This window comes from Microcaecilia unicolor, chromosome 11 (genome assembly GCF_901765095.1).
Source record: "Microcaecilia unicolor chromosome 11, aMicUni1.1, whole genome shotgun sequence".
NCBI lineage: Eukaryota > Metazoa > Chordata > Amphibia > Gymnophiona > Siphonopidae > Microcaecilia > Microcaecilia unicolor.
In genome coordinates, this window is record NC_044041.1 from 111,371,203 (window position 1) to 111,396,761 (window position 25,559).

General features: G+C 44.8%; 1 protein-coding gene across 1 annotated transcript; it reads right to left on the reverse strand.

Moving 5' to 3' along the window:
* Nucleotides 1-10,446: 10,446 nt before the first annotated feature.
* Nucleotides 10,447-14,565, reverse strand: LOC115481059 (potassium channel subfamily K member 12-like). The gene is made up of 2 exons (XM_030220056.1): nucleotides 14,145-14,565; nucleotides 10,447-11,747 (listed from the first exon to the last, which is right to left on the reverse strand). Exons 1-2 carry the CDS (start codon nucleotides 14,563-14,565, stop codon nucleotides 10,447-10,449), a joined length of 1,722 nt encoding a protein of 573 aa, XP_030075916.1.
* Nucleotides 14,566-25,559: the final 10,994 nt, after the last annotated feature.

Here is a 25,559-nt window from a genome sequence, read left to right on the forward strand (position 1 = left end):
TTCAGGTTTCAAGTTTATTTAGTTTCTACTATTCTGCCCTTTGGGGTACCTTCAGGGCAGCTGACAATCTAAAATAGTAGAAAATAAACATTGTAACCATGGCTATTTAGGATGGAGGGGGAGAACTACACTAAATGATAGGACAGAGGGGGAGGGGATTGGCAGGGGTTCTCAACCCAATCCTCGGGACACACCCAGCCAGTCAGGTTTTCAGGATATTCACACAATGAGTATGCATGAGATAAAATTTGCATACAATGGAGATAGTACAGCCAAATGATCTCATGTGCATTCATTGCAGGTTTCCTGAAACTCTGACTGGCCATGTGTGTCTCAAGGACTTAGTTGAGAACCACTGCTTTAGGGCCAAATGGGTCAGCAGCACCTCAAACAGCTCTGGGTAACTAACCCTTCATCTCAGTCCTGCTCTCTTATGACAGAGATGTGACAGACATACCTGACCCTCCTGAACAGTCTCATGACAGGGCTGCACAATCTTTGTTAGTTCATGACATCAAAAGTTTATTGCTAAAAACTAGACTCAACACGAATCGTGTTTTGGCCACTCAGGCCTGCTTCAGGAGTCCCATAGTCTGCGGGACTCCTGAGGCAGGCCTGAGTGACCAAAACACAGTTTGTGTCGAGTCCAGTTTTTAGCAATAAACTTTTGATGTGAACTCTTTGAGCCCATCAACCTTTTTTTTGCCATCATCCTTCTTGTCTCCTTCGCTGTATATGTTTGCCTTGATTGACCTGTGCGGAGGCTTTTTGTTCTTCTAGAGATGTGAGAGGAACAGAGCAGACACATCTTGTCCAAATGGTCTTTATTCAAAAGAACCCGATGTGGCCACATTTTGCCAAAAATGGCTGCATCAGGGGTATAACAAAACATCATCCAGGGACATACACATTGCTTCCCCTGGACATAAAGCATCCAAGACAGCTGTTGATAAATACAGACAGCAGTAAAACAGCAGCATCTTCAAAAACCTTCTTGTGTATGTCCCTGGCTGGTGTTTTTATTATACCCTTGATGCCACCATTTTTGGCGAAACGTGGTCACATTGGGTCCTTTTGAATAAACACGGTTTTGGTCCTTTTGGACAAAGATTCTTCTAGACTTTGTGTCTGCTTTGTTCCTGCAGATTTTGTCTGCTGCAGACATTTTACTCCTCTGCTTTGTGTTTGTAGAGATGTAAGAGGGACATTTGGTCCTCCTGCGTGGCCCCTATAGTCTTGTGGCACAAATGGGATAAGGACTTATTCTTATTCTGGTCCTATGAAAGGTGGATGTACAGAAGAAGGATATGGTCCCTGTAACATGATGAGGAGACCAGCAGGCTTATTTTCGAATGAGAAGGGCGCCCGACACAAATCAGGAGATGGGCGTCCTTCTCTTAGGGTCGCCCAAATCAACATAATCGAAAGCCGATTTTGGGCATCCTCAACTGCTTTCCGTCGCGGGGATGACCAAAGTTCACGTGGGAGGGGGGTGTCAGCACCGTAGCGAAGGCGGGACTGGGGCATGATTAAGAGATGGGTGTCCTCGGCCGATAATGGAAAAAAGAAGGGCGTCCCTGACTAGCACTTGGCCGACTTTACTTGGTCCATTTTTTCTTGCGACCAAGCCTCAAAAAGGTGCCCGAACTGACCAGATGACCACCAAAGTTAATCGAGGATGACCTCCCCTTACTTCCCCAGTGTTCACCAACCCCCTCCCACCCTAAAAAAAAAAACTTTACACTTTTTTTTTGCCAGCCTCAAATGTCATACCCAGCTCCATGACAGCAGTATGCAGGTCCCTGGAGCAGTTTTAGTGGGTGCAGTGCACTTCAGCCAGGTGGGCCCAGGCCCATCCCCCCCTATCTGTTACAGTTGTGGTGGTAAATGTGAGCCCTTCCAAACCCACCAGAAACTCACTGTACCCACATCTAGGTGCCCCCCTTCACCCCTTAGGGCTATGGTAGTGGTGTACAGTTGTGGGGAGTGGGTCTTTTGGGGGGGGCTCAGCACACAAGGTAAGGGAGCTATGCACCTGGGAGCAATTTCTGAAGTCCACTGCAGTGCCCCCTAGGGTGCCCGGTTGGTGTCCTGGCATGTCGGACCAGTGCAGTACGAATGCTGCTCCTCCCACGACCAAATGGATTGGATTTGGTCATTTCTGAGATGGGCGTCTTTGGTTTCCATTATCGCTGAAAAACGGGGACAACCATCTCTAAGGACGACTATCTCTAAGGTCAACCTAAATGTTGAGATTTGGGCATCCCCGACCATATTATCGAAATGAAAGATGGACGCCCATCTTGTTTCGATAATACGGGTTTCCCCGCCCCTTCACAGTGCCATCCTGTGAGGACGGCCCCAGGAAAACTTGGGCACCCGGTTCGATTATGCCCCTCCACATCTTCTGTTGCCTTTGGTGTTTGCTTAGGGGCTCTTTTACTAAAGGGTGGTAGGGCTACCACATGGGTAGCATGCAGTGAAACAGCACTACCGCGGGGCATGGCCAGACACCCTGCAGTAGCTCTGGTTTCAGTATGCACCGTTTCCTGTGGTAGAAAATAGAAATTATTTTCTAGTGTGGTGGACAGGGAATAATCAGGCAGCACACGTCCATTGCCGCATGCTGCTGGATTAGCACATGAGCCCTTACAGCCAATAGGTGGCTGTAAGGGTTCAGGCAGTAATGTCCGCACGCTAATTGTGAAATTAGCACATGGCCATTAAGGATGCCAATGCAAAAAAAGGATTTTATGACTGAGATAAAAAGTTGTCTCGACGTGCGTCCATCTCACTCGTCAAAATTACTACTGGCCACTTTTTACCCCTGCTCTGTAAAAGGACCACTTATATGGTGTGAAGTCCCACCCAGCGCATCCCAGAATGAACTGGGCAGGGCTGGGCGCCGCCATTTTGCAGGCGGCACCGATGGAGGGAGGCCACCTCCCTCCTCCAACTGCAGGTAGGGGGGTGGGGAAGGGCCACTAGACCACTAGATGGGGGGAATTACCCGTGGCCCACTGGGCCACCAGGAACATCAGTGGGGGGATTGGGGGGCTGGAGACCCACCGGATCTCCAGCCCCCCTGAACCTATGCTGGGGGGTCGGGGGCCCGGAGGTCTGCCGGACCTCCAGCCTCCTGTTGCTGGAGGGAGGGGGGTTGGGGTCAGGTCAGGGTTCCTGCCAGGGCTGCTGCATTGGGGAAAATGGGGGCCAGCTAGCATGCAAATGCATACTGGACACAGCTCACCATTCCTCTCCAATGGTCTGCAAACCCTAACACCAGCTCCGAGCTGGCGTAGGGTTTGCCACAGGGCCAATCTTTGGTGTGCTGGTCACTGATCATTGGGGATGAATAGGTTTAGAATGCATTTGCATGCTACTTGTGCTAAGAGCCCTGTTTTTCGTGCTTTTGCGTGCTAGTTGCATTCAGAACCTGCGAGCATAAACTTCCTGAGCCCATCTAACCATTATACCTCTATTCAGGAAATCTAGACTGCCCCAATTTGATTGACTGCAGATTTTGTCCATTAGATTGTAAGCTCCTTTGAGCAGGGACTGTCCTTCTTTGTTAAACTGTACAGCGCTGCGTAACCCTAGTAGCACTTTAGAAGTGTTAAGTAGTAATAGTAAGTAGTAGTTTCACGCGCTCAGGGTTCTGATCCTGGGGCAGTAGCAAAGGCAGGGGCTAGTATGGTGTTAACAGTCTCTAGCGCCTGCGTTTGCTTCTGATCATTGACCCATTGACGGTTTAAAAAAGCTGCATGCAGATATTGTATTTCTACAAGAGATACACTTATCTAGTGAACATCTGAAACTCAAAAGACAGTGGGTAGGAGAAATCTACTAATAGACCTTTAGTGAGAGGAAGCAGGGAGTGGTCATTCTGATGCACAAACCATTTCACCTACATAAGCAGATTCAAGATAAAGAGGGGATATTTGTTTTGGTATTGGGCGAACTTTGAGGAACAAAGAAGCTTTTATGCAACATCGATGCTCAAAATGTGTGTAGCCATAAATGTTTCTCCCAGGTGTCAGGCCATCTAGTGGGGTACTCAGAATGTTAAGTAATATTAGGGGGGGGGGGATTTTAACATAACAGCAGACCCCACATTAGACTGCAAGCCCCCCCCCCAAAAAAAAGAATGAGGGATCATGAAAACAGGGAGTGAATTTTTTGGCCCAACAGATGGATTTGATAGATATATGGAGGGTTTTGCATCCCTATGAACAGGAATACACTTTCTATTCCAACACACATATCATCTATTCAAGATTGGATTAAATATTAGTAGATGGGCAGGGAGGGGGGTTCCCAAAGTACAAGGGAAAGAGATCTACACTTCTACACTCTTGGACCATGAGCCTGTGGGGGTATTTCTAAATTTTACCCAGGGGCAGAATGTATGGCCTTGGCGTATGGTTCCCCATTTATATGAAGATTTAGAGTTTTAAACCTACCAAAGAGCTAAGTGGTTGGATTACCGTGCAGATAACACCATTCCTGAAGTGAACCCAATCAATTTTTGGTATGCATCAAAGGCGATGCTGTGAGGCCATATCCTGTCCTATGTTGTCCATCAAAGGAAGGCGAGGGAGAGAGAGTTGCTTGGATTGACCCAAAAGTTGCAGCAGCTTCGGCATCCCACATTGCTTATCTTGATGCTCAATCTAAAGTAGATTGAGCATCAATTAAAAGGCAGATTAAAAATCTACTGCATAAAAAAGCTAAACAGTCCCTATATTATCAGAAATGTAAGCTCCATAGGTGGGGTGGAACAATGGGTAAACTTATGGCTAATTTGGCGTGTCCAGTTAGAAAGAGGCAATTAATCATCTCCATTAAGGACGGGCAGAGGAGAGGAGGCAGTATAACCAGGAAAGTCATGTAGTAGAACAATTTGTATGATTTTAATCTACTCTATATAGCAAAAGTGAACTGGATCCCGCTGCTGTAGATGGCTTTTTCCAGAGTGTAGAGCTGCCAGCATTTACAGTGGAACAGATGAAACTACTCATGGCACCCATAACAGCAGTGGAATTTATTTATTTATTTATTTATTGCATTTGTATCCCACATTATCCCACCTCTTTGCAGGCTCAATGTGGCTTACAATAAATCATGGATTGTGGAAATGAGAGGAGAATTGACATATGGTGTTACAGAAGTAGTTTGGGTAGCATGGTAATGGAAAACAAGATAATAACATGACATAAGGCATTCTTTATTACTAGAATCTCAAACTCATGAAGGCTCCGGGGCCTGATGGGCTGCTTGGGCCTAAATACTATAAAATTCTTCAGGATGTGATAACCCCACCACTTAGTCAGATGTGCAATGCTGTTGCAGAAGGAGACGGAGGGATACTGGAGAATGTAGCACACGTAGTACTGCTTCCCAAGCCATGAAAAGACCCAGAACAGGTGGAGTCCTATTGCCCAATATCCTTACTGAATCAGGATATGAAGATTTTGGCCGCCACTTTGGCCATCAGGCTAAATGTTTTCCTGCCACGGATTATACATCCCGACCAGGTGGGCTTTGTTCCAGGCAGATATGCCTCTATGAGTCTTGTAAGGGTGATGGGTGCTTTGCATGATCATAGGGGTAGTGGGAGCACAGCTGCTTTAGCAGGGTTAGATATGGAAAAGGCCTTTTGAGTCATGGATTGATATGGCATGGGGGGGGGGGGGGGGCAAATTCATTGCATGGGTGAAAGCTCTATATACAAAACCAACAGTATGCCTTTTGATCAATGGGAATTTGTCAGCCCCTTTTGAGTTGCAGCAGGGAACCAGACAGGGTTGCCCTCTCTCATGCCCTACTGTTTTTGCTGGCAATTGAGCCTCTGGCTGTTAAGATACAGGCCACGGACACGTTACAGGGTTTAATGGGGGGGGGGGAGGGGAGATGATATACTTTTATATCTTGCTCAATCCCAACTGCATTTGGAACCTGCACTAGAAATAGTGCGGGAGTTTGGGGTTATCTCTAGCCTCAAAGTTAACTGTGATAAATCTGAACTTTTCTTGCTGTCGGGAGTGAGGCCCTGTGCAGCTGGCTATCCCTCCTACTACGAAACCTGTGCGAACCCCGCTGTTATGTATTGTTACAACATACTGAGGCCATTGGAGAGCATAGAAAAGCTATGCTAGGCCTGGAAAGATCTTCTTCTGATGCTTTTTGGACGTATAGCATTAGTGAAAATGGTTATAATTTACTGTATCCTCTACAGACCATGCCTATCTGGATGATGCGTTGGAATGAATTTAAATTTTGCTCAATTGTATCCTGGTTTATCTGGAGAGGGAGGGCTCCAAGAATCAGCATGGATAAACTGTTTCTGGTCAAGACTCAAGGAGGCCTTAATCTTCCAGATATCTGGGTGTATAATGTTGCCACTCTGATGATGTGGATTCATAAGGGATATACTGGGAAAATGAAGTTTTTCCCCCAGAGGTGGGTAGAGGGATGGAGTCCTCCATTTCATTTTTTGATTTGCTGTGAAACATCGCCCTAAACTTCTTTTTATATCCCCATTAAAAAGGGTGTGGAGGTGGTGGAGGAAGCTTCAAGGTAGATCAGGGACTGTGTCCTCTTTTATGCAGATGGAGGGTAATGCCAATTTTCAGCCTGGGTGAGGTAAATCAGTCTTTGCAGACTGGTCCTCTCGAAGATGTTCGTCCCTAAAGCAGCAGCTCGATTTTGGGGGGGGGGGGGGGGGGAGGGTTTCCCACTTTCTCACAAGTACAGCAGTCCTGCGGAGTACCCAACAAATATATGTTTTCCTATTTTCAGCTTCGACACTACTGGGACACTCTAACTAAACAGGCCTTGGGGGACTTGTCAAAGGGAAAATTGGACATCTTTTTTTGCCCAGACACCAGCTTCCCTTAACAAGCTCTCTTATTTGTATAAACTTATAAAACTAGAATCTCAGGGATTACTATATTGAGGGGAAAATGGCAATGAGATCTTCATTGGGAGATCACAGAACCCCATTTTTTGATGTTTTGAATACCTATGTTAAATCTGTGGATATACAAGAAACTCAGTATAAAATCTTGCATAGATACTATCTGACTCGGGAGCGGGGAGCTAGGTTGGGCTTGTGGGATAGTGAGGTATGCCTTAAATGTAAACATCTGATTGGATCCTACATACACTCATTTTTGCAGTGCCTGGGGCCAGGCTTTGTCTTTATTGGAGGCAGCATTGCCCTGTTCGGTGGAATGGGACTACAGAACTTTGTTGTTGGGCAGCCAAGAGCCACTGGAAGCACAGGGACTAACTGGGCCTCAATGTTGGTTTCTGTACAATGGTCTGCTTCTAATTAAGAAGGTGATTTTTAAGCATTGGATATCAGAGGAGTCTCCGGCTTTGCAGCACTGGGTAGCGAAAATGAAAGAGCTTGCAAGTTTTGATAGCCTCACGTCATGTACCATATGCCTCTGCATATTGATAAACATAACTATGTGGCTTTGTGGCGCACTTTCTTGAACAATTCAGAGTCAGATTTAGATACATCCACTCAGCACACTAGAATAATACCTTGAGGCAGCAAGGGGGAGGGGTGACTGCTCACTTGTATGTTTGCTTGTGTGGTTCGTGTTCTATAGGGAGAATGCATGATGAGAATGGGTTGCATGGTTGAGTGACTGTTGGTGGGAGAGAATTCAAAATGCTCCGATGGAGAGCGTGAAATGTGTCCTACAGATTGTCAATTGACTTGATGCATCTAATATAGTCTGCTTGAGAGCTTTTTCTTGTTAGTCTCACTGGACCTGTGACTACTCTTTATATACATACATATGAGACCTGTTAAGATTGCTGGTCTATTTTTGTTCTATTTCTATGCTGTTCACGCTTTTCATGGTTATAAATAAAGTTATTTTAAAAAATGATTAAACTAGATGGAAGCTAGGGGACAGTGGACCCCCTGCTACTGTGGGACCTCAGGCACTGCCTTATTGTCCCAATGGTCAGTCCACCCCTGCCCTAGAGGAAAGGAGAGTCAGGGGAGATACAATACAAATGTTTAAATACTGAAAGGTATTAATATATAAACAAATTCGTTTCAGAGATGGGGAAGCAGTAGAACTAGAGGACATGAATTGAAGTTGTGGGGAGGTAGACTAAGGATCAGGAAATACTTTTTCATGGAGAGAGTGGTGCATGCCTGAAATACCCTTCCTGGACAAAAACAGTGACAAAAATTTAAAAACCATGTGGGATAAACACAGAGGATACTTGTATAGAAAGAACATGGGATCAAAGCAAAACTTAAATGACCTTTAAACAGGGCTTAGAGGGTAACCTGCATGGAGCGGTAGGTAGAACTTTGGTTGCCTTGTTGGGCAGACAGGATGGTCCACACAGGTTTTCATCTACCGTCATTTTCTCTGTTGCTATGTAAACTCTTTGAGACAAGAACTCAGCGCTGCACAGATCCAGTAGCACTATGGAAATGATAAATAGTGTTGTTTTGTTTTGTGCCCAACATTATGATTACACAGTTTTCCTGTGTGCTCTGAGTCCACTATTTAAAATAAGTGTTCCATTTATCAATGTAATCAAGATCAGAGGCAGACAAAGCCAGGACCCCTTACCCATCCGTCTTCTACTAGGCCTTTTCCTCTGCCTCAGCACCTGCAGTAGATAAAGGGCTGCTACCTAGTTGCAGGACAGAAGGGACAGGTCCCTCCAGTCCTGGTTATGCCCCTCTGCCAGCATGGACTCCTAGTTCTGAATTCCCTCTTGATTTTCTTAAAGATGGAGAGGAATTTCTAATCCTGCTTCTTCCATTGCTGCTCTTTTGTGAGCTTGTGCGTCACTTTGCCCTTCATTGCCTCAGGTACCAACTTAGATTGTAAGCTCTCTGGGGAAGGGACGTACCTACATGTAACAACCCAAGTTGAGCACAGGTTTGGAAAGGCAAGCAACTACACCTCAAATCCAAATCTAACCAGGACCTATGAATCTCACCCCATCCACCAATAAAGCTGTCACATCAGCCAGGCTCTAGTGTATGGAACACTCTGAGTAAGCAAGACGACGAGAGAGCACTAATTTGAATTTTGGATTTATTTAATCAAGGTGAGTTACAGTTTGGGTACAATAGCCATTTCCCTTCTCCAGCAGGCTTATGATTTAAGTATATAATGAAGCAATGGAGGGCAAAGTGGCTCAGTGAAGGTCACAAGAACTGACAGAAGCAGGATATGTACCCTGAGCTTCCCTGGTTCTTAGCTCTTAACCACTAGGCCACTCCTCCACTTACAGCTCAAGTTAATGTCCCAGGAAAGGGCACACTGTACCCAGATACCCAATAACCTGAGCAGACAGAAGCTGGATTTGCACGGACACACACACACACACACCAAACACACATACACTCTCCCACACACAGAGCACCTAAAGGATGTCAGAGCAGACCACAATTAACGTTCCAAAGAATCTCTTTTAACTGCACCAGCATTTGAAATAGTTACCTGTAAAAAGATGGTTTAGTTTAGCTATTCTGCAGTGAAAATCTAAGAATAGGTTCAAAAACAGAATCAGAATCAATAGTGCACCACTTCTGACCATGGCTCCTCTCCTTATGTACACCGGCTCTGATTGCAGGCCATCCCACTCTCTCTTCCTAAAGAACCTCTCCACCCCACTCCTGTTTCTATGGTATACTATTACCCCCCCCCCCCCCCCCCCCCAGAACTCAGGTCCTCTACCCTCTCTTCCTACAGTAAACCTGGCTATGAAAGACATGAATGATTGTATAGGGCAGCAGGAGCTATATTGTTTGTTACAAATGTTAAATAAAAATCTCAGGGAGGGGGTCCTAGTGCCTAAAAGTGGGGAGCATAAGGCTGAAGACTCACCTAGAGCACCTAATACACTTGTACTGGCTCTGTTCCATCCCTCTTACGTCCCGTCCCTGTCTGGAAACACACAAACACATACATCACCCACAGGGAGTCACAGAGTAGAGACACACTATCTGAAAGAAATATTATTACAGAAAGAATCTCACATGTGTCCATTCATTATGTCACACTTTAGTAATTAACAAATCCATTTCCTTTACATTTATCTTTAACTTCATTAGAACTTAATATCAGCTCACAAGCGCTCCCATTTCTTTTCCAAAAGAATTCAGTCAATTGTGCTTGTTGTTGTTGTTTTTTTTTTAGCACAGCACATAAACAAGCGAAGGCCCTTCTTCTCTGTAAGTCATTTCCATCCCCGGCTCACTGGCAACAGGCACAGCATTTGTACATCCTAACAGGTAAAAGGATAAGACCAGATCAGTAGGGTTCTGAGCCACCAGCCTTTGCATGGAATGGCTGTGGCTTCAAGGACTCACAGCTGGGGTTGGCACAGGACTGCTATAGAGTTTCATCCTTGTGGCATCTCTCCAAGATAGCAACTGATACATCAGGGTCTTCACCGCTGTGGCCACAAACCCTTGGGCAGGAATTCAGAAGAGTCAGGGTCCTCGCTCAGCCTCTGCATGCTGCCAGCTTCCAAGTCTTCTGCTGCCTTTTCCCGAAGGGTTGACCCCACCCCACTGGACACAGTCCTGTCACCGGATTCCCCTGTGCTGTTCAGCACATGGCCATCACCAATATCAGCCAGAGAACCCATGCCACTGGAACCTGCTGGGCCTAGCCTGCTGGTCTCCTCTATGGTTGCTGGGAGCCCTGGGAAATGGTGGCGCTGGATGTGGTGTGAGGAGGCTGGAGATGTCTGAAGCTCATACTCAATGCTGCCATCCATAGCCACAGAGCTTACAGGGCAGATGTGTTCACTGGTTTCAGCTAATTTATTGTTCATAACGGCCAATGAACCAATGTCACCTAAGATCCCCTTCTGGCGGTTAAAGTCTACAGGCTCACAACCTTTGTGGGTGGGGAGGCTGCCTGAGCCCTTGAAACTGTTGGCCATGTCTCTCCAGGCGACTCTCAGGTGCCCATTGCCAAATTCAACTCCTGATGCTTTTGTTGTAGATGTGGCGGGTGCTGTAGGGGAGGGGGAAGAGGAGGCAGCAAGGAAGTCGCGGATGGCACTCATCTCCAGCGACATGTGGCGAACTTCAGCCTCACTCTCAAAGACAGCCTCCGTGTCTGCAGAAACCTCACTGCGTGGGGGTCTAGCAGGAGTGGGGCCTGTGACACGATGCTTCCGATGGTGGTGCAGCTGCCCACAGGAACAAGAGCGCAGCAACCAGTTCAGCGACTGCTTGATAGCTATGGAGATAACATTGAAAAGTGAATAGATACAGCAAACACCCAGCAGAATGAAGAGAAAGTTCCCCAAGCCATACAGTGCTGGTCGCTCATAGGTGTGGTGCTGGCCACTCACTAGATCCCCAAAACCAATGGTGCTGAAGGTTACAAAGCAGAAATATAAGGAGTCCAGATAGCGCCAGCCTTCAGCTGGACTGTAGATAGCAGAAGCTGTGCAGGAGATGGCCACGGCACTCACAGCCAGGATTAGCATGACTGTGTAGACAGAGGGTTTCCAGCATTCCTCCTCCTGTCTCCGCAGCTGTCCTGGGAACCTAGGAAAAACTCCACGACTCCTTAGCTGGTGCAGACGGAAGGCCCTCATGGCAGCCCCCAGCAATGTGATGAGTCTTTCTAGGAAGAGGTTGAAAAAGAGAATGGTGCCAGAGCAGCCCAACATCCCATAGAAGACGAGGAAAGCCTTTCCTGTGGTGGTGGCTGGCGTGGTCAGGCCGTACCCTGAGAGAAAGTGTGAGAGAGAGAGAAGACTGCAGTCATTCAGGAGTGAAACGTGGGAAGATGGTGGGAGAATGGGAGATCAGAAATATAGGGATGAGAGCAGGGAGGTGGGGGATAAGTATTAGGAGATACGAAATGAGGGATGTGATAGGAGGGAAGCAGATGTGATCGTATTCTATCTAGCTATCCTCCCGTCCAATAGCCCCTTTTTTCTGCCCATTATTTCCTCTGTAATTACAGAGGTGACAGCAGAATTTGGTTACCAGTAATTTATTTTTAGATTTTGCTCACACCTTTTTTTTTCAGTTCATTCACTATTTATTCCAGCTTGTTGAGTTTCACTACTTGTCCAAGTCAATCTTTCTTATCCTCGTCCTTGTTTTTAAAATTATCTTTCTAAGGAAATGACCCCTTCCTCTTCCCTTTTTAACTTCCAAAGAGTAAATTTTGAGTGTTTCAAGGTTTTCATTGTAGGGTTTCTGTTGCAGATTTTGTATAATTTCGGTAGCCCTTCTCAGAATTTTTTCCATCCTTTCAATGTCCAGAACTGAGCACAGTACTCGAGATGAAGTACTACAAGTGACCTATACAAGGCAATATGGCCACCTCAGAACGGCTTCCATTCTTTCGATATCCAGTACTGTGCACAGCCAGCTTGGAATGTACCTGTTGCTCTTTCTTCTTTGCTGCATCCCACCACTGGAACTCACTCCCAAAGGACATTTGAAGGGAACTGTCTCAGGACAAATTCAAAAAAGCTTTAAAAACTTGGCTTTTCAAATTAGCCTTCAATAGTGACTAATCTACTCATTCTCAGGAGTAGTCTATTCTTTTCTTTCCCCTTGTCCTCCACTACCCCTCCCTGTTCCCATCGTTCCATTCTTTACTTCTGCTTCTTTTGTATGAATGATATCTCCTATTTCTTTCTTGTATGTTTTTTAAAATTGTAATTCATTTTCCTTTCTCTGATTTGAATTTTGTGTAAACCACTTTGATCTCCTTAGTTTGGCAAAGGTGGTATATCAAGTACCAATAAACTAAACTAAACTTAAAAGAGCTACTCCTAGTAGAAATCCTGGGGTACCCTCTGGCCACTGTAACTTCACCAGAGTGGACTTCATTGCTTAACTAGCTCTTCACCCAATTTGCAGCTTTCTGTCCTATGCCCAGACCATCCAAGCTCACTAAGCAATCTCCTCTATAGATCTTTACTGAAAGGCCAGACCTGCAGCATTTCTGTTAGATTCTGAGAGAAGGCAGGATGGGACTTATTAAGAGTGAAAGTGTGAGATAATAGAAAATATAAAATAGGAAACATACAAGAAGCAAAAGAGAGGAAAATAGGGAGAATGAGTACAACCTTGATTCTCATAATAAAATAAGGAAATAATGATTTTAAAAAATTCCTCAAACAGGGCAGCTGAGACTTCCTGTCTCTTCTCTTAAGTAAAATTTCTTGCATTCGTGTGCAAACAGAAGGGTGTTGTGCACAGGCTGGACCATATGGGTGGAGGACAGGATGAAGCCACACTCTCTCAGTTTGAAAGAGAAGAGAAGATGTATTTGTGTTGGTCCATGTGGGCTGGAAGGAGAAAGCTGCCCTCTTGTCAGCCAGCACAGAGGATGCAGAATTCAGCAGATCAACAGGTGGGAGGACTAATGTAGTCCAGCCTGGGAGGAATAGGAGAGAAAGCAAATGCTAGGATTGGGTAAGGAAGGGAGAAAGAAGTAGGGGAGAGACTGCTGGGGTCAGGTGAGAAGGAGAAGAGAGAGGTCATACATATATATATGTTCTTTGCTAATCCCTGGAAGTGAGCAGGAAGGAGAAAATCTGCACTCCCTCAGTCCACCAATCTGATCTTCCTACCTACCCCTTATCCAGAATAAGACTACGTACATGCATTCCCAAATTTTTCTGTTTGGGGACTAACATCAACCCACAACTATAGAGAATGGAACAAAACCTCACTAGAAAGCTGGTACCCCCAAGTATTATAACCAACTACTCTACAATCACAGAAGTTCTCCATCCACCAAGATGGTTCCTTTTCATAATATAAGGAAAGAATAACACTCTAATATCACACCTGTCTTACTGAAAATTCATGAAGCTTCTACAGGAGAGCAACTGCAGTGTTCCTGCCCCTGTTGCTTAGCAATAGCTGGGGACTGTCATGGCTGGAAGTCACCAGTAAGACCTAACCCAAGGAGATGAGGAAGAGCCCTTCTCCCTCCACTGTCACCCCTAAGACACTAACAAGGAGATTAAACCTCTGAAATAAGAGAGAGAGAGAGACAGCGATAGCAGGAGCTAGAAAGACAAGTAGATATTCTGTAGCACATGCTAGAGACATGTAGGATTTCTGAACATGCTGGACAGTGAGCTCCGTTTCTTACCTATAGTGGACACCACAGTGCTCACAAAGTAGAAAGCACCTGGGAAGTCCCATCTGGGTCGGAGAGCATCCATTCTGACCCCAGCGGCCATGGCCAACTCATACTCCTTGAGCAAACCTTGGAGCTGCACTGGGCTCACGTTAAATTTTTGTGAGGCTGCGGTAAGGGTTCGGTGCCACCGCTGCTGGTTCTGAAGTTCCAGAGGGTGCTCCAGGGCAGAGAAGATCGCTGCCCCACACACAAGGTACCCCAGCATGAATATGGCCAGAAGGAGGAAGCGAGCAGTGTCTTCACTTAAAGGCAGATCACAGCAACAACAGCAGCAGCCCGGAGCTGGGGAACCACCAGGCATCACCAGAATTGTGCTGGGTTCAGCGGAGGCAGAAACCAGAGTTTCCAGGAGGGCCCTTTTTACACGCATGGGAGCTGGAGGACTCCCACGTAGCGGCAGCTTGAGCCTTTAATCTGTTGCTGCTTCCTCTCTTGCTTGCATGGGAGCCTGTCCCTATGTCTTCCTTCTGCCTGTGTGGATCCAGGTTTGGGATGCACTTTATAATGCCTACCCTGCCAAGACAAAGATCAGTAACTTACAAAGGGTGATCAGATGCAACCTATGAGCTCTGCTCATCTGAAAAGAAAAGAAATCATTCAGACTCAACAGGTTCATCCCTCACCATGTTTCAGTAGCTTGGAAATATCTGCTATCTGTGTGCATCGAAGGCGAAATTTCTCAGCCCAAGGATGAAGAGGATGGCAGCTGGTGCCAGCTGGGGCTTCTGCAGTCAATTCCAGTCAGCACCAAGGACAGCGCAGATCTCTCTTCCCCATGACTCTCCTTACAATTCTGCCTCCCCTATCTATCCACATAATTCTTCTCTCTCTCCACCCATAGAGTATTTCTTTTCCTCCCTCTGCTCACCCACAAGAGAGCTCCTGGCATCTTGTTCCAGTGCTTGTGGCAGCGACAGGCAGAGAAAGAAAATAATCCTCAGCTCCTCAACTTTCCCCGCCTAGCTCACTCACAGAATCAAAAAAGACTGTTAAAGAGACATTCACGCTGAACTAGGGGCAGCAGAAAGTTACACCAACCACCCGTGGAAAACAATGATAGGGAGAAGAAAACACCTTATACCACAGAACACAATGAATGCCCATGGTGAACATTAAGACAGAAGAAACTTTCATAGGAAGCAATGAGAGAGAGACATCTTACCCCTAATCCATGGAGAGCAAAGAGAAACAGAGCGAGACAGAGAGAGACACACACACACCTCCTTTGAGGAGCAAAGAGAAAAACAGAAACATACACCTTATCCTATGAAAGCAATGGGAGAAAGCGATGTGGAGGGGCATAATCAAAAGGGACGCCCAAGTTTTGCTGAGGACGTCCTCGCAAAAGGTCATGGCGAAGGGACGGGGAAACCTGTATTATCGAAACAAGATAGACGTCCATCTTTCATTTTGATAATACGGTCGGGGACGCCCAAATCCTGAAATTTAGGTCGTCCTTAGAGATGGTCATCTATAGACTTGGTTGTTTCTGATTTTCAGCGATAATGGAAGGACACCCATCTCAGAAATGACCAAATGCAAGCCCTTTGGTTGTGGGAGGAGCCAGCATTCGTAGTGCACTGGTCCCCATGACATGCCAGGACACCAACTGGACACCCTAGGGGGCTCTGCAGTGGACTTTGTAAATTGCTCCCAGGTACATAGCTCCCTTACCTTGTGTGCTGAGCCCTCCAAAACCCACTACCCACAACTGTACACTACTACCATAGCCCTTAAAGGTGAAAGGGGGCACCTAGATGTGGGTACAGTGGGTTTCTGGTGGGTTTTGGAGGGTTCACATTTACCACCACAAATGTAACAGGTATGGGGGGGATGGGCTTGGGTCTGCCTGCCTGAAGTGCACTGCACCCACTAAAACTGCTCCAGGGACCTGCATACTGCTGCGATGGACCTGAGTATGACATTTTAGGCTAGCATAGAGGCTGGCACAAAATATTTTTAAAGATGTTTTTGAGGGTGGGAGGGAGTTAGTGACCACTGGGGGAGTAAAGGGAGGTGATCCCCGATTCCCTCTGGTGGTCATCTGGTCAGTTCGGGCACCTTTTTGTGGCTTGGTCGTAAGAAAAACAGGACCAGGTAAAGTCGTCCAAGTGTTCATCAGGGACGCCATTTTTTTCCATTATGGGTTGAGGACGCCCATGTGTTAGGCATGCCCAAGTCCCGCCTTTGCTACACCTCCGACATACCCCCATGAACTTTGTTCATCCCCACGACGGAAAGCAGTTGGGGACACCCAAAATCGGCTTTCGATTATGCCGATTTGGGCGACCCTGTGAGAAGGACGCCCATCTTCCGATTTGTGTCGAAAGATGGGCGTCCTTCTCTTTCGAAAATACGCCTGATAGTGACTTTTCATGGGAACATATGAAATGGATAAACTATGACTCACAGGAAGAAATGAGACACCCTACCTCAAAGGAAGATATAAAACAGTCACTTTACCCAAAGGAAGCCCTAACACAGAACCCCTACCTATGGAGAGCAATTAAAGAAACTCTACCTCAGGGGTTCTCAATCCAACTCTTGGGACACATCTAACCAGTCAAGTTTTCAATGAATATACATGAGAAATTTGCATGCGCTATATCCATTATATGCAAATCTAGCTAGAGACTGACTGAATTTCAGTTTCCAAAATCTGGATTCAGCCATGCTTATCACCCAGATTTGATTTTCACTGTTATATAGAGAGGTGTGGTAGCCATCTTAGTCCACTTTTTAAGGTAATCAATAGAAATAAAACAAAATAAAACATGGAAAAGAAAATAAGATGATACCTTTTTTATTGGCCATAACTTAATACATTTCTTGATTAGCTTTCAAAGGTTGCCCTTCTTCGTCAGATCGGAAATAAGCAAATGTTGGTAGATGACAGTAAATATAAGTGAAACATCAAAGCATTTCAGTGACAGTCTAACAGGATGGGGGTGGAAGATGAGAGACAGGAAGAGTCGGGTGGATGAGGCACAGGGAGAATAGGAGGGTGACAAAGCAGTGCAATTTTATAATGGGCTAGAAAACCCAGATCTTTGTTAAGTCCTGTCTGGTGGGTGTCAAAATATTTAATCATTCTGACTTCAAAGGTTTTATGTTCCTGTATTGTTTTAAAGTTCCCTTTCAGGATTCTTACCATTGGATCACTGGTACAGTGTTCTGGTTTTGTAAAGTGCTGCCCCACAGAGGTGACATCCTGATTGGTACTAGCACTGTTATATACAAACATCAACCTCTTACTATATAATATACAATAGTTCCTCCATTGTTATTATGTTTATCAAAAAGATACACTCCGCTTTCCTATTGCTGATGGCTTTTCATACAATGATCTAACTCTGTTCACAATGATCTAACTCTGGTGGACGCCGTTACTCTGACTATCTGCACGTGTCCCATCCGGGCAAAAGCCACTGATTATGTTTATCCAAATGGCTGTAAGGTATGTTTAACCAGAGAATTAAAAAGTCAAGTGATTGTAAATAAGATTGAAAACTCAGTTTGTATAATCTTACTCCCTTACTGCTTTGTGTTTCATTCATAGTCGATGCCCCTGATGATGCTATTTGCGAAACACAAATTTGTGTAGGGCCTTGGCGAAGTTACAAACATTCCGGATTCTGGGAATTGCAACAGCACAGAACAAACTAGAGTGGTTTTTACATCGCTGAAGGGAAGTATTTAAGTCTGTTTTGAAAAAAATGTTGTATGAGACAAGGACGAATCACCTGATACACAAAGAGCAAGATCTGGGAGAGAATTATTGCAGATAAGCTTTTCATCAACCAAGAATACAATGGAGAACAATTATTTTCCAGTATTTAATATGGATTGTTAAAACTTTGCCTCTGAACATTGCAAGTGATGGATTCTTAATGCTTTTCAGTTTATATTATTATATAGTAAGAGGTTGATGTTTGTATATAACAGTGAAAATCAAATCTGGGTGATAAGCTCATGTGAGTGAATGAATGGATAGGTCCATGTGAGTGACAGAGTGGTATGAAAGGTAAGTGTAAGGGATTGTTGTTGATGTTTTAAGAAGGTCTTTAATTAATGTGTAATGAAATAAATAAGTATTGTGAAGAATAAAGGTGTTTGATATATAGATGAAGTTCTAGTAGTTATTTTAAGTGGAAGATATATGCATATTCAATAGGGATGCACTGAAAACTTGACCTGTAAATGGCCCTTGAGGACTGGAAGTGACAAACAAAAGTGCTAACCCATGGGAAGTGATGGCATCCTACCCAAAGGCTTTCCAAATCTGTCTTGGTGACTTCACAGTCAGTTTTCAGGATATGTACAAGGTATATCTATACACATTGGAGTGGAGGATAGTGTAGCAGATTGAGAACCAGTAGAACTGTATTTGATTCCTACTGCAGCTCCTTTTGACTCTGGGCAAGTCACTTAACCCTCCATTGCCTGTATATAATATGTAAACTGCTTTGATTGTAACTACAGAAAGACAGCATATCAAATCCATTCCCCTTTTCTTTTCCCATTACAGGCAGTTATATCTCATGTATATTCACAATGAATATCTAGAAAACCCAACTAGGTTTCCCATGAAGTCACCAGGACACATTTGGGATGCTGTGTCCTGCCCTGTGAGGAGCAATGAATAAGAAACCTTACCATACCACCATGAGAGAGGGAGGGGGACAATGAAAAAGATGTTCTAGAACAAGGAGTCATGATATTAAGTTCCAAATAGGCAACCCACGGAGAACATCAGGAAATATTTTTTCATGTAGAGGTGGTAGAATCATGGAATGCTCGCGTTAAAAACATAATGGAGTTTAGGAGAGCATGGATAGAGGATCCTTAGTTGGTGAAAATGGAAAGGGTGGAAAAGTTAGTAGTCCTAGGGATAAGCCCAGACATATGCATGGCTGGGTTGTCTCACAGGTTGTGATGGTAGAATTGACTGGCGGGCCTGGGTGGTTTCCTAGTAATAAAATATATTTAGATCATATTGGGATACTGGAATCAAACTAGCAGCTGGGTTTGTCTGGCAAGCTGCAGGTCCTGTAATTAATCCCTACTGGAAATGCAGGTGATTGGTAGTCAGGTGCGGCTGGCAGGCAACACAGGGAACATAGGAGGGTGTGCATTTAGAGAAATGTAGACCTTTGTGGTTATACACAGGAGAGGTGTAAACTAAGTGGGGATCTTAAATGCTTTTCTACCCTGGATGATTCAGCACAAAAGAAGATACAAAGACTATCCTGGATAAGAAGAAATCTTGCAGTGGTCACACTCTATGGCTGTCAGCTTGGATGTATCCCTAGTAGTGTGGACCGAATAGCTGGGCAGACTGGATGGGCCAGATGGTCTTCTTCTGTCACCACTTATTATGTTACTACGACAAAATACCCTATGGGGAACAAGGAAAACAAGATAAAATACTACCTCATGTCAAACACTGAAAGAGAAAAACTATCCCATGGGAAGCAATATAAAAGATACTGTAAGCCCTGAAGAGCAGTGAAAGAGAAAGAAGGACAGAAGGATACCACAGGGAGAATTGAGAAAGACGCACTACACTCAAAGGAGTAGAGAAGTACCCTTCCCCAAAGTGAGCAGGAACATGTCATCCCTCAAGGAACAGTGAGAGACACCTTGATCCACCGTGCCCAAAGGGATCATTCAAGGGACACCCTACAACATAGTAAGCAATAAGAAAGACAATGAAGAGCGGACACTTTATGTCCAGGACAGTGACAGCTTAACATTTTGAACCACGTGATGCACTTAGTAATACACAATACACCAAGGGGAGCAGAGAGAAATCCTCCTCTCATAGATACCATACCCAAAAAAAGCAGAGAGAAAAAAAAAAAAAAAGAAGTGACACCCTGTCCCACAGAAGATGACAGCCAGCCTACTTCAGGGAGAGCAGAGAAATATAGGGACAGAGAAGGAGACACTGTATTCTGCAGGAAGCAGAATGTGAGACATCCTATCTCAGTGAGTAATGACAGAAGGGAATCTTGAGCTCATGTAGTTGGTCTTCTGAACACTAGACTCATTCACCATTTTTGCTTTTTCCTTTGTTTGCAGTCTCTCTTGTGGTATTACACCCCCAGTCACTAGTAAAACAGCAGCAGGACACCTGTATTTTCTCACCTTTGTCAAAGCCTTGGGGAATCAGTTTCCACACAGCTGGGAATGCAGTGTGTGAAAAGTGCAGGCTGTTCATCTCTGTTGTTCTCTCTGTCTGTCTCTCTCTCCCCTTCCACTATTCCCTGTTCAGGACTCCAGTGTTACCTAGTAACTGCATATCACAACTGACTGAGAAAATCTAGGTTCTGCTGCAGGGTATGCTGGGACTTATAGTTCCATATTCAGCACAGCCACTGTAATTCTGTCACAGGAGCCCCAGTCACAGTTCCTAGGCTCTATCCATTCTGCTCCACTCAATATAGCAGACAGTGAGCCTTCTCCCCAAAATGGGAGAACCCCTGCTGGTAAATAACCTCATTTTACAGCCTGATTAGAGCCTATCAATCATGATTCCCCTATCATAATGATTCCCCATTCAGCATGCTGGCTGGGTATACTGCTTCTCTGAGGCCAATCACACTATCCTATACAAATAGTCAGTACCAGTTCCCAGGCTCCAAATGCAAAACCAGTTCCTGGCAAAAACAAAGCAAATATCTTGCAATGCTTACGCACATCGATTTCAGCATGAAGAAAGTACAGGTCTCCTTTCTACATTCATCCAGTCTCCCCTGGAAATCCACAGCTCAATCTATTCCTCCCCTCTTCATATAGCCCCCCCCTCCCCCACCATCACCCCCTCCTCCCTGCTGTTGGGCTATATGAAAAGAAAGGGTGTGCTTGTCTCTGTTTCCATGGCAATGCTGCCAGACTTGTCTCTGAAGCATTCTCTGCAAGGTTCCTGCTCCCAGAGCAGAACTAAAGGCCAGCATAAACCCCAGCAAAGGGAGGGATACTGATTACTGAGCAAGAGGAGGGAGACAGGTGGAAGGAACAAGCCAGAAGCTGAGAGCATTTAAAAAGAGAAGAGACACAGGTGGGTGGAAGGCTGATGTGCAGAATGATGCAGGCGCTGGGTGTGGGAGGATGTCATAGCACACACAGGAGATGCAGGAGAAGTGCTGTGGTGGTGGGGGAGGGGGCAGAGGCTCACAGCTTCTTCCAGCAGCCCAGGCACTTCTGCAGGATCACAATAGCAGCATCCTGAACTTCCAACTGAATTCCCAGTCCTCAGGATTCTTCTGGAGCAGCTACTGTTCACCAACCAGTATGGGCACCCAAGGGGGCCGATGCTCAAAGGTTCACCCGTACAGTCTCCACTCTACTGCGAACTCAGCACAAAAAAATAGCTGTGGCATGCTTACATTAATGAGCATGCAAATTAGTCACATTAATATTGCAGAAGTAATCTGCCGCTTGGTATTAAATGTCAACTTTCCTATCAGTGACAGAGCTATGATTAGCTCAGGCACTGACAGGAAAGTTGACATTAAAAAAACAAACAAACCACACATGGCTGGCCTGTCCCTTCCTCCCGATATTAAATAAAAAATGTTCCTGGGTGGTCTAATGGCCCCCTCTCACCAACACACACACAGAAATCCCTGGTAGTGTAGTGGTCCCCCTCTCCCCTAAAATAACCTCCATGGTAGTCTAGTGCCTCCTCCCTGGTAGTCTAGCGTTCCCTCACCCTGTGATCCCAACCCAAGGTTCCCACATTCGGGTGCCATCATCTTCAAAATGGTTGCGCCTTGCCCTGTGTGGTGCAGCCTGGGATGCATTGACCACTACACTATCAGGGATTTCTGTGAGGGGGAGTCTGGGGGCCATTAGACTATCTGGGAATATTTTTTATTTAATATCAGGAAAGAGGGAGGGAGAGCTAGGCTGTGTTGGGGTGTCTTGACTCTTGCTTGAGGGATGAGCAGAAAGCAGTCTAAGGCAGGGTAGTTGGGTTGGAGGGAGAGAAGGGGTGCTGCTAGACACTCGCTCCTCTCAACAGTGCCCTGGACTTGATGTAAAGTTTCCCATGTTAAACATACGTGAGAAATGGCTGTAGGGTGACCACATTTACATGCATTTAAATGCATGTTAATGCGGTTTACGGTAATGGTTTCAGTGCCACGATGAAACCATTTGTGCATTCCCCACACAATAATGTGCGAACAAACGCAGCGCTAATCACCTGTTAACGCTGGCGGTAGTTTTGTGTATATGTGTGCATTTGTTTGGGGGGGAAAGATAGAAACAGGTGATTTTATTCCTCAAGGCTTCAGGAATGCTTTAGAATATAAGGACCCTGTTTACTAAGCCACGCTAGCGTTTTTAGTACACGCTAAACACTAGAGTCACCCATATGTTCCTATGGGCAACTTTAGTGCATTCTAATCATTAGCACGCACTAAAGATGATCACACCCTTAGCACTGCTTAGTAAACAGGGCCCTAAATGTTTAATTTTCAGACTGATTGATGCCTTTATTGAAAGAAGAATCATATTTCCTGCTGGAAGATGCTGTGTATTTTTCACAGAAATAACATCCCAGAGTAGACAAAATTGGTAATGGAATTCAAAAAAGTGTGGAATAAAACACAAAGGATCCTTCCTTTCAAAAAAGGGAAGAGGACATGTCTGCAAATACATTTGCCTAGAAACACCAGGATTTTTTTTTGTTACATTTGTACCCCATGCTTTCCCACTCATGGCAGGCTCAAGGCGGCTTACATATTGTATACAGGTACTTATTTTTCCTGGGGCAATGGAGGGTTAAGTGACTTGCCCAGAGTCACAAGGAGCTGCCTGTGCCTGAAGTGGGAATTGAACTCAGTTCCCCAGGACCAAAGTCCACCACCCTAGGCCACTCCTCCACTCACATGTGGGTTTATAAACTCTAGAAGGTAGGCGGTAATGTTTACATGCCGGTTACTGGTGCATGACTTTTGGGCATTGTCGTTTGAGCGCTCATGACTTTTGGACATTGCCATTTTGGCACTGGACTTTGGGGTGCCCAAATGGCAGTGTCCAAAAGTCCTCTCTGTACTTCTCCCTCCCTTCCCCTCTCATATTGACCTTCGCTCTTCATCCCCCCCTCCCACATTGACCTCTGGTGCAAGGTGCACATCCTCGGAGCACAAGAGAGATCATAGCTGCCCCAGGCGGTGCCTATAGGGAGGATAGAACAGGCCTTTTGGCTGCACCACTCCACATGGGTCTTGGTCTGTCCTCCCTACAGGCACCACTTGGGGCAGCTATGACCTCTCTTCTGCTTCTAGGATGTGCACATTGCATCAGAGGTCAATGTGGGGGAAGGCAGGGAGTAGAAAGAGGACTTACAGATGCTGCCACCCAAAAGTCCTGGCACTAGTGTATATAAGCGCCCATAACGGGGTGCCCAAACAGCAGAACCTAAAAGCCCTGCTTCACTGATTATGCACATAAATATTGAAGGGTTCCCATACAATTGACATTTTTGCTTCAGTTCTCGAAGATCCTCGGAGTTTGCTATCAGATGAAAAGTTCTTAGAATAACAGATGATTAAACTTTGAGAAAGCTTTCTCTATAATTGGACAGAACGACGATGACAACAAAGATGAAGATGCAAGTACTGAATTAGACAGCACTACTAATGCAGGTGATAATGACAATGATGATAAATCACTCTTTGCTATATGGAAGTCAAGTATTTCAGATAGAGATTTCCTTGATCAATACCTGCTGACCCAGTCAGAAGGCACCAGTAATATTGCAGCTTGGCCTGATTTGAAGGAACTTCTTATTAAACCGAGCAATTCACTTCCTGCTACTGCAGTGGTTGATCACCTTTTTAGCTGTGCTGGATTCATGACTCACATGAGTGACAGTCATTTTCAAAATTTTGTTTTACTAAAAGCAAAGTGGATTGACTTGTAGTGCAATAAAGTTGGGATAAAAACGTTAACAATAACTGCATTCATTGTAGTTGCGGTACTTTTATTTTTTACTTCAAAAGTACTGTTAGGCAGTAAATTTTTTACTTTGACATAAGTAAAATTCTTAATGTGTTCTTCACTGTACTTTTACTTAAGTATTAAAGTACACTTTTACTTCAGTATTTCGACCAAGTACTTTCAACAACACTGTTAAAATGCTTTTTACCCTTGCATTTCTTGGTTCTGATGGTTCAGGTTAGCTTGCTATGTTTAAAATTTTTGTGTTTTGTTGTTTTTATGGATGATTTGCTAATTTATTTTGTTTAATTTTAAAAGATGTGTTATTTTGGTAAACCATTCTGATTAGTTTGTCCAGATCAGACATAAGAAAACTATTAGAAATTCTGGGACGCTCAATTGACGCTGGACTGCTGAGATGTACCTCAGGTGATGCAGAGCTGCTTGGAATCTGAAAATGTTTTACTCACACTTGTTTCTTTTGCTTTGGATATGGACAGAGGATCTTCTTGAAATGCTCTTCTATGATGGGGACAAGTATTTCTTGGGAACTGGCCATTTAGTCTTCCAGGCATGCTGGGGAGAACTCAGGGAAAACAAAATGTTGTTTTTGGCTGTACACACTGTAGCTTTCTGTTGGGATTGAGTTGATTTTCCCCCCTTAGGCTTCCTTACATGTGGGTGCTTAAGTATCAAGATGCCATCCGTCTGGAAACTTGATCAATTAAAAAATGTTTCTTCAAAGTAGGGTGTCCCTTACTGAGCCACAAGTTACATTGTCTGTAATCTTTCAGTTAGGAGCCCTTTTACGACGCTGTTAGGCGCTAACATACACCTATTGCAGCAAAAAAAAAAAATGGAGTATCGTGTGCGCATTTCTGCTCTAACCAGTTAGTACATCTACATTACCACACACTAACTGGTGACTGCACAGACATCGCATGAGCCCTTACCACCTACAAAATGGGTGGCAGTAAGTGCTCATATGGCAATTTAAAAAAAATAGCTACATGCTAATGGCAATATTAGTGCAAGCTCAAAAATAGACCAGTTTGTACCATAAAGCTACTAATCTTTCACAGTTTCCATTAGGACATACCAAAATTTATCAAAGGAAACCTCAAAACTTCCCAGTGAGGAAATTCAATTATGAATATAAGTACCACCTCCTGGTATACTTCAACTGTAAAAGGAGTAGGGGTAATATCATTGGTTTATTAAGTGGGGGGGGGGGGGAAAGAACCAATAAAAAAAAAAAAAAACGCCTTTCAATGCAGAAAACCAATTGGTTCCAAAAAAAATCCTATGTCTCATAAATATTTGAAAACATGAAAGAATGTGCTTTAAAAGATAATAGCAATCAAAGGGAAAAATCCCCCCAAATATACATAATCAACAGGCCTGTATAAA